The sequence below is a fragment of the Herpailurus yagouaroundi genome, unplaced genomic scaffold (assembly GCF_014898765.1).
Source record: "Herpailurus yagouaroundi ecotype Mexico unplaced genomic scaffold, PumYag 100, whole genome shotgun sequence".
Taxonomy (NCBI): domain Eukaryota; kingdom Metazoa; phylum Chordata; class Mammalia; order Carnivora; family Felidae; genus Herpailurus; species Herpailurus yagouaroundi.
In genome coordinates this window covers 8,659,608-8,672,203 of record NW_024412391.1, presented here as the reverse complement: position 1 = coordinate 8,672,203, position 12,596 = coordinate 8,659,608, and the positions used below count along the sequence as shown (strand labels likewise).

Here is a 12,596-nt window from a genome sequence, read left to right as displayed (position 1 = left end):
ACAGGGCAGCATCTTCCTTTTCCGACACAGGTCAGTGAGTCTAAGACCACTCAGGGGTCAAGCAGAGGAGATCCAGTGTGATGCACACATCTGGGGCTGAGCCATGAAAGGGAGAAAGTGGTAGGACGCTGAGGGGACAGCCAATTGTCCCAGGCACTGTTCCATGGGAAGCCTGGTGGGAGGGCACAGTGACCGGGTGTGGCTCCTTGGCTGGAGGGCACACAGTCTGTGGCATGCAGACTCAGGCCATGTGTGAGGATCAACTGGGACGAGCCCACGGCCCAGAAGAGAGACAACGCCTCAATGGCAGGACATGAGCTGTGAAAATGCGTCAGCCGGGAGACCTTTATTTCTGGGGATTTGTTTTTTGTTTGTTTGCTTTTAGTAGATGGCAAGATGGGTCTCTGACTAACTAGAATATTTTACCTAAAGCCGAATTACAAAAGGAAAAAGTCTATCACGCAGGGGTGGAGAACCCAGGCTGGCTGGGCAGTTTAGGGTCAAAACCCAACTTGGCTAGTTACGTATGTGAGGTCTTAACCTCTCTGTGCCTCTAGTTGCCACATCTGTAAAATGGGTTAACAACAGAACCTACTATTAGGGCTGACGTGAAGTTCAAAGATGATGGACCATCATCAGGTATATGTTGACCACGCACCTAACATACACTAAAAGCTCAGTAAATGTTGGCCGTATTACTACTAATAAAGCTTCTGCTTCTAGAAAGTCTTTAAGTAACTCACCAAGGTGACAACCTTTACACAGATGGTCAAGACAAATTTCCTGTGGGCCACAGTCATCCATCCTGGAAGAGCTGGTATTCTCAACGTCAGATGCAGAATCTATAAAACAAAAGCGAATGCACGTATGCTGGTCTCAGTGTTTAAACCCAAAATCAAGACACCTGACCTCACAATGGGAAAGGGTATCTGTAACTGGGACCACGTTTGAGAAAATTCCAGATTCACGTGTTGCTCATGAGAGCCTAGACAGCCCCTCCGTAAAAGCCAACATGAACATCTGGGTCACGTGAGAGTGATGCTTAAAAATAACCAAAAATAAACCAGGGCCAAACTAGTCCTGTTCTCAGTAAATGAGGCGGCTTATTCCACACGATACAACTGGTTGGTCCTTCAACCTTCATGTCAGTCTCCTCAGCAGTAACACCCCTTCACCTAACCCTCCGACTCTACGTCCTTTAGTATCTACTGGGAAACATCCAAAGAGAAGCCACCGGCCTGCTGCAGACACAAGTCACGGGGCCACCTTTGTCCTTCGGTGACTTACACAGATCACAGCTTGGACCTACAAGGTCACCGGCAGGGCCAGCAGAGATCTGGGCAGAGTTCGGACCATGGGTTGCATAGGCTGCAGCTCTGTTGCTTGAGAAGGATGTAGAAGGTGGCACCTTGGGCAGAGTGCTGACTTGTGTGGGGGCAGGGGTCTCCTGAGGAGTTGGCAGGACTTGGGCTCCTAGACCCGGACTTCCAAAGTACAACACGTTTTTATCTCCTCTGCAGGTCAATGTGAAGCCAAAACCAGCGGCACCAGTTTTATTTACATCAGTGGTTTCGTCCGCCACTTGACTGGAGCCATTTGGTGTGCTGTGGATGGATTTACCAGGCCAAACTGTCTTCTCGCTGTGGTTACTGTTCACAGAGGCCGCTGCTGGATCAGCGCCATCTGTAATCTTGCCAGTGGTCTGGAGACCACCGTGAGTAGTTCCGGTGTCCTGATTCCTAGGTAACGATTTTTCTCTCTGGCCGCTGGTTGTGGTTTTGTAATTTAGACAACTTGTGGAAGCTCCATCTGTGGCTGCTCCATCAACATTATTATCGAAAAGCGAGAAATACTGGACATTTTGATTCCCGCTTCTGCCCTCGGCATTCGTGCCATCTGTGGAAAGCATCCCCGCGCTCTTTCTGGTGGTTGTGGTTTCAGGTGTCCGTGGAGAACCCAGAGGGGGGCCAGAGGCAGCCTGACTCTGGGCAAACAAACTCCCTCTCCCGGTGCCTTTGTCATTCGGCCAGGACGCCGGGCCCCTCCGGTTGGAAGCTGGCATTGGGTCAGAAGGGAGGGAAGTGCTGCCTTGATTCCCGAAAAAGACATCCTCTGGACCGCCATTCTCTGAAAACCGCTGGCTTCTTTCCATGTGACCTGTTCCTCCAAGATTATCAACCTTAGGCGAGACCGGGGAAGGCTGAGGGCAACCTTGACTTCCCAAATGCATGAACTTGTGGGCCAGCTCCCCTACGGGCATGTCATCCAGGGGAGGCCTGTGGCCGATTTGATCTGAACTGGGGGTGCTGGACTTCTGAGTAGAAGCGGAAGCAGGTGGGAGAAATTCTGGACCGCCCTGAAACGATCGTTCTCTGCTCTTGCTTCTCCCTCTGTATGCCACATCTCTACGATGGGAGCAAGGAGCTAGGAAAAGAAAAACACAAGGAAAATTAGCATTAACAGGATTAGGCTCTCGCTACGGTTCTTCCTCAGCTTTTCCGAGTTTGCTACCCAAGCTCTATTAAATTACTTGTCCCAATCTGGTGTGTAAAAATCTGGAGCAGCTTGTCAAGAGGACGAAGGAATCTGCTCTTGTGCTAGTAAGAAATACCACCCCATGGTCTCAGATAAGAGTCAGAGTGAACCTGGCTCTTCTCGACTTCTCTCTTGAGACTCAGATATGAGCCCTAAACCCCCACACTCACAGGTGGGGCTGTCCAATGTCTCTGGTTCAAGCCAACAGTCAACCGCTATGGCAGATGGAGAGACCAACTAGTTCAAGTCAGGGAGGATTTTTCAACTCATTTAGATTTTGCCCATATTGTGATGAAGGTTCCCCAACAAATTAAGGGATTCACAAAATTTTCCAGAGCTTTTGCCCGCTTGGGATTCTCTCTCTCCCTCTCTCTCTCAAAATAAATAAATAAAAACTTAAAAAAAAAAAAAACATTTAAAGAAAATAACTGGTGTGTGAGCTGTGTCCCTCGGGAAGGTGTGCATGTGTGATAGGTGTCGTATGGAGTATGTGTGTATGATGTGATTGTACGTGTGCTTGTGTGTGGTATGCACGTATGTCCACGGTGTGTTGTGTGTGCACGAGTGTGATATATGAGCTACTGTGGGGGGAGGAAGGGGAGGAAGAGGTCCTTTTCTTCAAATTTCAGAGGGCAGCAGGAATAGTAAAAGCAAACGGCCTTCTCCTGCCAACAAAATAGTTAATTAAGTAAATTAACCAGGGCGGATAATAAAGATCTCTCTCACACACACTGAATTTATACTGGGAAACTACACCAGGAAACATCCTTCCAAGTGTTCCCCTGTTCAGAGAGCGCTGTGATGTGGGAGAAAAAACACCAGATGTGGGGCCAGAACACCTAACCTCTGCGCCCCTGTCTAGCAGCGTGAGGCCTTGAACGCATCACTTTTATTTACTCATAGTAAAAACGATTTAAGACTGCTTGCAATAAAAGTCATCTAAAATGTTCGAGCCTAGGTCTCCTTACCAATTAAGGCTAATAATATTCCTGCCTTTCTTTATAGCTTTGCTGTCAGGAACAATAAGGAGATATTTTGGGTGAAAATACCTGGTTGATTATAAAGCATTTCTCGAATATAAGGAGGTGTTATTGTTTATTACGGATCATAGAATCTTAGAATTATGTACTCTATTTGTTTTATAAAATTCATGTCTTTCACAGCCATTTCACCAAGGCATAAAAAAATTACAAGTGTTAATATCATCAGACAATGTGAAAATACTCAAGAAAGAGAACTGATCGGGGCACCTGGCTGGCTCAGTCGGTTAAGCATCCGACTCTTAATTTTGGCTCAGGTCATGATCTCACAGGTTCGCGGGTTCAAGCCCTGCGTTGGGCTCTGCGTTGATGGCGCAGAGCCTTCTTGGGATTCTCTCTCTCCCTCTCTCTGCCCCTCTCCCACTCACACGCACATGCTCTTCTCTTACAATAAGATTAAACATTTTAAAAATCTCAAAAAAGAAAGGAATAGAACTGCCCACTTCCCACCCGTCGGAATGGCTAATAACCTAAAAACAGAGAATAACAAGTATTCAGGTATTGGTGAGGAGGTGGGGAAACTGGACCCCTCGTGTATTGCTGCTGGCAAGAGAAAATCGGTGCGGCTGCTATGGAAAATGGGATGACGGTTCCTCACACAATTAAACATAGAATTACCATGTGATGGTAATTCTCCACACCCAGCTGCCTACCCAAAAGAATGGAAAGCCAGGTCTCATCAAGCAGGCATCTGTGCACCCATATTTCACAGCAGCATTATTCACAATAGCTAACGGTAGAAGCAACTCAAGGACCCAGCCATGGATGAACGGATACACAAACTGAGGCATACATACGGTGGACTATTATGCAAAGTGAAATAAGCCAGTGTCACAAAAAGACAATTCCTGTGTGATTCTACTTATATTTGGTACCCAGAGTCGTCCTATTCATAGAAACAGAAAGTAGAACGGGGGTTGCCAGGGGCTGGGGGGGAAGAGGGAATGAGGTGTTTGTTTCATAGGTATAGAGTTTCAGTTCTGCAAGATGAAGGGAGTTTTAGAGATCGGCTGCAAAACAATGCGAATGTACTCAATGCCACTGAACACTTAAAAATGGTCTGGGCGGGGGGCGCCTGGGTGGCTCAGCGGGTTGGGTGGCCGACTTCGGCTCATGTCATGATCTCGAGGTCCGTGAGTTCAAGCCCCGAGTCAGGCTCTGAGTAGCCTGTTTCAGATTCTGTGTCTCCCTCTCTCTGACCCTCCCCCATTCATGCTCTGTCTCTCTGTCTCAAAAATAAAATAAACGTTAAAAAAAAAAATTAAAAACAAAAATGGTCTGGGCGGGAGGCGCCTGGGTGGCTCAGTTGCTTAAGCGTCCGACTCTTGATACTGGCTCAGATCAGGGTCTCGAAGTCGTGAGATAGAGCCCAAGTCAGGCTCTGTGCTCACAGATCATGGAGCCTGCTTGGGATTTTCTGTCTCCCTATCTCTCTCTGCTGCTCCCCCACTAGCTCTCGCTCGCTCTCTCTGTCTCCCTCAAATAAATAAACATTGAAGAAAAAAAATAACAAAAATAAAAACTAAAAATAAATACATTTTTCCAGAAATAGTACTGAGGACTGTAATTAAATTGCATATAGTTTTGCATTAATGCTAGATTTCCTGCATTAATTGTATTGTGGTTATGGAAGACAGTAGAGTGGCCTGGTTTTGAGGAAGTGTGTGCTGATATATTTAGGTGTGAAGGCTCCTGATGACTGCATACCTCAAATGCTCTAACCACAAAAATGTTATATGTGTGTGTCGGCGTTGATATATCGAGACAAAGGGATAGAATAATTGTCACGGAATATTTTTGGGACAAAATGTTAACAAGTGGTGAAACTAACAAAAAAATTTGTCTTCCTCCCTTAAAAAAAAAGCTTTATCAATTAGCTTTTAAAACTCCTTTTTTAAAGTTTATTTATTCTGAGAGAGAGAGAGAGAGAGAGAGAGAGAGGGAGAGAGAGAGAAAGACAGCAGGAGCAGGGGAGGGGCAGAGAGAAAGAGAGACAGAGAATCCTAAGCCTCAGAGGCCAATGCAGGGCTCAAACTCGCGTACCATGAGATCATGAGCTGAAACCAAGAGTCAGACACTTCACCAACTAAGCCACCCAGGCGCCCCACCAATTACCTTTTAGAAAAACAATAAACATTTTAACAAATCAGGAAGGGGGGGGTGGTGGGTGGATAGTGGTTAGCATGAAAATCAAATTGCAAAATTGCACATATGCTATGATTATCATTATGCAAAAATTATGTATACATGTAGACAAGTCCTGAAAGGGAAAACAGTCTTACACGGGGAGATAGAATGATTATAGGTAAAGTTACACTTTCCTTGTGATTTCTGCTTATTTCCGTTTCTTCTGCAAATGGAAAAGTAGAAACGCATTTACCTTTGCCCCTGGGGTGTTTCTTTCGGCCGTGCTTGCTGTTGCAGATATCCTGGATGTTCTGAACCACGCTGGGGCTCAGTCCATGCTCCCTCATGATGGCCAGCACCCTCCTATCCATCAGGTTATGGGACCTGAGGCAGTTGGCATAACCGCAAATCCCTCGGGTAAAGTGCTCGCAGATGTGGAGTCTTTCGCATGATGGATGCTGGTCACAAATAACTTTTCGACCCTCTCCCTTATAATTTTTGCATATCTGCAGAAGAGAGAAACAAGAGCCTGAGACGATAACACCTTGCCTCATCTGCCACACATTCATGAAGAAAAGCCTAAGTATGCAAAAATGTTGGAAGCAAGCAGGCATACACCAAAGGAGAAAATGCATGCGTCTTCCACAATCTACGATGAGTTGTATTCTACTGATGATTTATTTGGGGTAGAAGAGGCCTGCAAACTAACGAAAAGAAACATGAATTTAATAACCTTTTCGAAGAATCAAAATAAGATGGCCGGCCACAGGTAGGACCAAACAGGACCCAAAGGGAGCCCTCCGTCACAAAGGAACCCCAAAGAGGAAGGCTATCAAGTCTTTCTGCAGTTAAAAAGACACGTGGATCTGGGGCACCTAGGGGGTTCAGCTGGTTAAGCGTCCAACTCTTGATTTCGGGTCAGGTCATGATCTCAACTGTCTATGACTCTGAGCCCCATATCGGGCTCTGCGCTGGCAGCTCAGAGCTTGCTTGGGATTCTCTCTCTCCCTCCTGCTCTCTGCCCCTCCCCCACTCACGTACACGCTCGCTCTCTCGCTCTCTCTCTCTCTCTCAAAATAAATAAATTAAAAAATCAAAAAGACACGTGAGTCTTACAACTGTTGTCTCTACTAGATAGAACGTGGCAAAGTTCCTCAAAAGGGCAAGTAAAGAAGGTAATTTTTATATTTCTTTTTTTTTTTCTTTGAGAGTTAGACAGAAATGAGCTGGGGAGAGACAGAGAGAAAGGCGGGGAGACACAGATTCTGAAGCAGGCTCCAGGCTCTGAGCTGCCAGCACAGAGCCCCACATGGGGCTTGAATTTGTGAACCAGCAAGATGGCGACCTGGGCCAAAGTTGGGCGCTCAACCGACTGAGCCACCCAGGTGTCCCTATATTTCTATGTAAGTAGAAATATCTACACATCTAGCTCTGCAGACATGCAGTTCCTACTGAAAAGAGGGCGTAAGTGCTTCTTACTGAAATACTGTCATGGGGGCCAGACCATATGATGCAGGACTGCAAGACGCGGATTTAAAAGTCCGCAGCCCGGGGCGCCTGGGTGGCTCAGTCGGTTAAGCGTCCGACTTCAGCTCAGGTCATGATCTCGCGGTCCGTGAGTTCGAGCCCCGCGTCGGGCTCTGTGCTGACAGCTCAGAACCTGAAGCCTGTTTCAGATTCTGTGTCTCCCTCTCTCTGCCCCTCCCCTGTTCATACTCTGTCTCTCTCTGTCTCAAAAATAAATAAACATTAAAAACAAATTTTTTTTAATAAAAAATAAAAAAACAAAAAAATAAAAGTCCACAGCCCTACAACTGGCTAAGTGATCTCACCTGAATTACTTACTCCCCAGCCTGTTTCCTTTGCTGTGAAGGAGGAAAATACTTGCTCTGTCCACCTAACCCAAGATGTTGAGCAGATTAAATAATCAAATACGCAAATGTGCCGTGCAAAATATAAAATGGGCTACAGATGTTTGAATCATTACATAAAGAACCCTAAGGATGAAAACATTTATCAATGGTTCCAAGAGACTGAGCAAACCACCTCATTGGTTGACTGATTTATCTGGGCACAGAGACATGAGATTCAGACTCTAGCCAACAATTTAAGTACACAGAAAACTTCGGAGACCTGATTCAAACAGGTATCATTGCTATAGAGCCTATGATCCAGAGTGCAGACTCTACACCATCTGTGCTCCGGGTGTGGTCCCTGGATGGGCAGCATTAATTCCACCTGGAAACTTACATGCAAATCCTCAGACACTTCCCCATATCTAGGGTCAGAGTCACCGGAAGTGGGGCCAGCACTCTGGCTTAACAAACGCTCCAGGCAATTCCGATGCTCACTAAAACTTGAGAACCAGTGTCCTTGAGGCTTGGGCAGAAAAACAATCAGCAACTTCACAAATGCCACTTTGGCTAATAATCCTATGACGGTCCTAATGAGTAAGTTAAGAATGCTCCTGCCTTTATTAGGCCAGAACAAATGACAACAGGTCTTCCTTTCATAAGTACGTTGTAATTTTACAAGCTTATATATCCGGAAGTCAGGTTTGCCGGATGCTTTCATGTTCTCACAGGTCAAGGCAAAGTGACAAAGTGTGAATATTTTAAGGTTTTAGGACAGGAGTGTGTCTTGTCCATTGCTGCCTCCAAGATTTAACTCAGTGCCTACCACTTGCAGGCGCGCCTAAATGTTAGCAAAACAGCAAATGAAGCAAGACCCAGAAGGATTAAATGCCTTGTCCGAGATCACACAAGTAGTTGGTGGCAGAGTCAGGACTTTGAGAGACATGGAAGGACCATTGTTGACCAACTATTCCTTGCACTAGCTGAACTCTAGCTGATTCCTTCCTGCTGGACCCTTATGACAATATTCCACCCTACTCACCCACACTAGAACACTCCAGTAGGGACTCTCTTGCCCAGCGTTTTCGAACACACACTCATGCTACCAAGGCTCTCATCGATTTTCCACTACAGGACCCAGCCCCTCAGACATCTAGTCCAGGAAACAGGGCAGTCTCTCCGTCTGCAATCTCAGCCCTGACGAATGGCGAATGGCAATTAACTTCGTTAGCCGTGAGCCTCCCAGCCCACTAATCATGGGTACTAAATTCTTAAAAGGGAAAGGTGTCCGTGCCTCCTTCTCTGGACTGTGTGATAAACGATGACAAGAGCATTCTTCTAGGAGGACTTTCATAGTGCTTTTGTCAATGGGCCCTTCTAGGATCTCTCAGCAACCGCACCTTCTAGTAGGTTCTTAATTGTTGGCCTCCTCCCTAGAGAATGGAAGAGGTGCCACTGCCCTTATTCTCCAAGGACTTGATATAAAAAGTCCTTGGTGACTTTGGGAGAACTGAAGCAGAGATCAGATCTACTGAGTGACCTTCCCAAACCCCCAACTTTAACACGAGACTAAGGGTGGACCATGAGTCAATGCTCTTCTCAAGCATCCTAACAAGCCTTCATTCATTGTTCCATCACATGAAAGGAAAAGGGAGGGATGCCCCTGTTCATCAATGCGACCTTTAATGAGGTTGGCATATAAGGTACTTTCCCCATGCTGGTAGTCTTGGGGGGCTGGGCTGACACGTAGGCCAAAGACCATAGATATCTCAAGACAAGATGTCTAAACCTTGGGCTCCTGGAAACGGAGAGAGAGACAAATCCAAGTATCCAGGTGAAAGAATGCATGTGGCAGGGAGAGAAAATGGGGAATATTTTTCCTCCCCTCATCCCGCTCCCCAAACATTTTTATAGAGTGCTTTGCATTCCTATCTTTCTTGAGCTCAGTGGTCAACTCAAAATCACCCCTCTTGTCATAAGCTTTTTCTTCCCTTAGGGAAACACATGAACTTAGAATCCAAAAATGCTTAACTTTCATGGGGCACCTGGGTGGCTCAGTCGTTAAGTGCCTGACTTGGACTCAGGTCATGATGTCAGAGTTTGTGAGTTCGAGCCCCGTGTAGGGCTCTGTGCTGACAGCTCAGAGCCTGGAGCCTGCTTCAGATTCTGTGTCTCCCTCTGTCTCTCTTCCCCTCCCCTGCACTCGTATTCTCTCTCTCTCTCTCTCTCAAAAATAAATAAACATTAAAAAAAAAAGTTTAACCTTCCAAAGGACCCTAATAGCTATCTTGTCTTATATAAAAGCACATCTGCATTCTAATCTTGCTTATCTTATCTCCGCCCCTTCCATCCATTCTACATGGGTCCTTTCATTATTGTTCTGTGCTTCTCTTCCAGCGTGAGGGTAACATCTCCGCTCGAGGACTCTTCTCAGGCCAGGTACCATTCTTTAAACACCATCCTCCGATTTTCAAGGCAATATTCCTACATGGATGGGACTGCCATTAACTATCTGCCATTGTCCCTCTCTTTCTTCTGGTAACAGAAGCTTCCAAGTTTTAGATGCACACATGGTTACCTATCCAGAAACTACATTTCCCAGCCTTCCTTTCAGCTAAGTGTGACCATGTGATAAGCTCTGGCCAATAAGATGGGAGCAGATGTGCTGCATACAATGTCCAGGTCACATCTTCTAAAAAGGAAACTGCCTTCCGCTTATTTCCTCTTTATATCCCTGCTGGTAGGAAAATGGTGACAATAAGAACAGCCTCACTGTACCTGGAGATGGAAGCCACATGTTGAAAGAAAAGAGAGGTTTACCTACTGGCCTGAGTCCCTGAATGACATCGTGGAATCCAGCTGCCCAACCCCTCCACTGGCTACCTGCCTACCTACATCTAGGCAAGACGAAAAATCAGCAAACTTTTTCTGTAAAGGACCGGATGGTAAATGTTTTAGGCTTTGCAAGCCATTTGGTCTCTGTTGCAACTACTCAGCTTACTATTGCGTTAAGAAAGCAGGAATGGACAATATGCAAATGAATGAGTGTGGCTATTTCCAATAAAACTTTATTTATAAAACCAGGTAGCAGGCCATATTTGCCCCATGGGCCATAGTTTGATAACCTTGCACCTAGACTATCAAGTGAGAGAGAAATAAAATTACATTTTATTTGTGGGGCGCCTGGGTGGCTCGTTCGGTTGAGTGTCCTACGCTTGATTTTGGCTCAGGTCATGATCTCACAGTTCTTGCATTCGAGTCCTGCATCGGGCTCTGTGCTGACAGCTCGGAACCTGCTTGGGATTCTCTCTCTTTCTCTCTGCCCCTCCCCTGCTCTCTCTTCTAAATAAATAAGTTTCAAAAATTCTATTTTATCTGGATCAGTACATTTTGAGGTCTCTGGTACAAAAGTGCTGCCTGTACCCTCAACCAATATAATATACCCTGTCATCTTCCAAAACCTCGATTCAAAGCCCGCCTCCTTCCAGGAAGCTGTCTAGATGTAAAGCGTCAACTATTCTTACTACCGCATCTTCAGATCACTTTGCGTAGGAAGGAAATTTCTGGAATCTTTGGGTCACTCAGCAATAGCCACCTGTTGACTGCCATCTGTAGAGCCTGGTGGGAACTTTGAGTCATTGTGTTTCAACACATCCATGACACAACACTGCCAATATTCTCTCTGCTGCTGAAACGAAGGAATCATAACTCACCTCCGGCATAAAAAAGGGGTCACTTTGGACGAGGAGCACTGCTAATTCCTCTTTGTTCAGTCCAGAGAGCTCATGATTTTTCAGGATCTTGAAGTTCTCTTCCGAGAGAACCTCGTGAGAATATTTGCACAGATTCCTGGAAGAAAACGAGAATTGTCAGTGTCTCCCCTTCACAGAAGTTAAGAAAAACAGATCATCCAGGGAACTTTCAGTTATCAATGTCCACATCCCTTGGTTACTAATCCTGCCTAAAGAATACACTTTAGGGGCGCCTGGGTGGCGCAGTCGGTTAAGCGTCCGACTTCAGCCAGGTCACGATCTCGCGGTCCGGGAGTTCGAGCCCCACGTCGTGCTCTGGGCTGATGGCTCAGAGCCTGGAGCCTGTTTCCGATTCTGTGTCTCCCTCTCTCTCTGCCCCTCCCCCGTTCATGCTCTGTCTCTCTCTGTCCCAAAAATAAATAAAAACGTTGAAAAAAAAATTTAAAAAAATAAAAAAATAAAAAAAAAAGAATACACTTTAAAAATATAAATGGATGGGGCACCTGGGTGGCTCCATCAGTTAAGCTTCAGACTCTTGATTTCATCTCTCTCTGCCTCTCTCTCCCAAAAATAAATAAATAAACTTTTTAAAAAAGTCAACGGGAAAAGAGGTTCCATTTCTCAAATATTTTAATGGCACACAATTATTCATCGCTTTATTTCTCATATGCCTTATATACCGATGCATACCTTTATGATTTGTGTGGCTGCAAAGTAATGGAATAAGCTCTTAGCTGTAGGTGTCAAACGACTCTACAGAAGAAGAGGCAGAAATCCCCTTCACTCTAAGGCACTGATGATCTACGTCCACACCGTCCAAGAGGACACACTCATGACGATGGAACTGTTCTAGAACCTGAGCTTTCCAAATATGGCCACTGAGAACTTGAAACATAGCTAGTGAGACTCAGGAACTAAATTTTCTATTTTATTTTATTTTAATTAATTTAAATTTGAATAGCCACGCGTGACTAGTGGCTTCCATGTGGATGGCAGAGACTTAGGTTCCCGGTGTTAGAAGTGCAGCGGTAGAATCAGCGTCACCATCGCCTGGGAGCCTGTCAGAAATTCAGAATTTCTGGCCCCGCCCCAGTTATAATGAATCAAAATCTGCCTTTCAACAGCATCCCCAAACGACTTAATGACATTAAAGCCCAAGAAGCACTGATCTAGAGCACTGAAAAACCCTGACAGCAATGTTGTTTTCATTAGACAAACATAATTTGACAGTTATCAGTGTCCACATAAATTCATTCCACTTTTAACTTAAATACACTACCAGTAACTGT

General features: G+C 45.5%; 1 protein-coding gene across 1 annotated transcript in view; it reads right to left on the bottom strand.

Annotated features, from left to right (window-relative positions):
• The window catches only part of ZC3HAV1 (zinc finger CCCH-type containing, antiviral 1), a 63,263-nt gene that overhangs the window by 33,319 nt on the left and 17,348 nt on the right, over positions 1–12,596 (bottom strand). Inside the window, exons 2-5 of the mRNA XM_040471832.1 lie at positions 11,269–11,404; positions 5,956–6,208; positions 1,288–2,424; positions 744–842 (exon numbers count right to left, since the gene is read on the bottom strand). Of these exons, the coding sequence (XP_040327766.1) occupies positions 744–842; positions 1,288–2,424; positions 5,956–6,208; positions 11,269–11,404 (1,625 nt within the window). The remainder of the gene's footprint in view (positions 1–743; positions 843–1,287; positions 2,425–5,955; positions 6,209–11,268; positions 11,405–12,596) is intronic.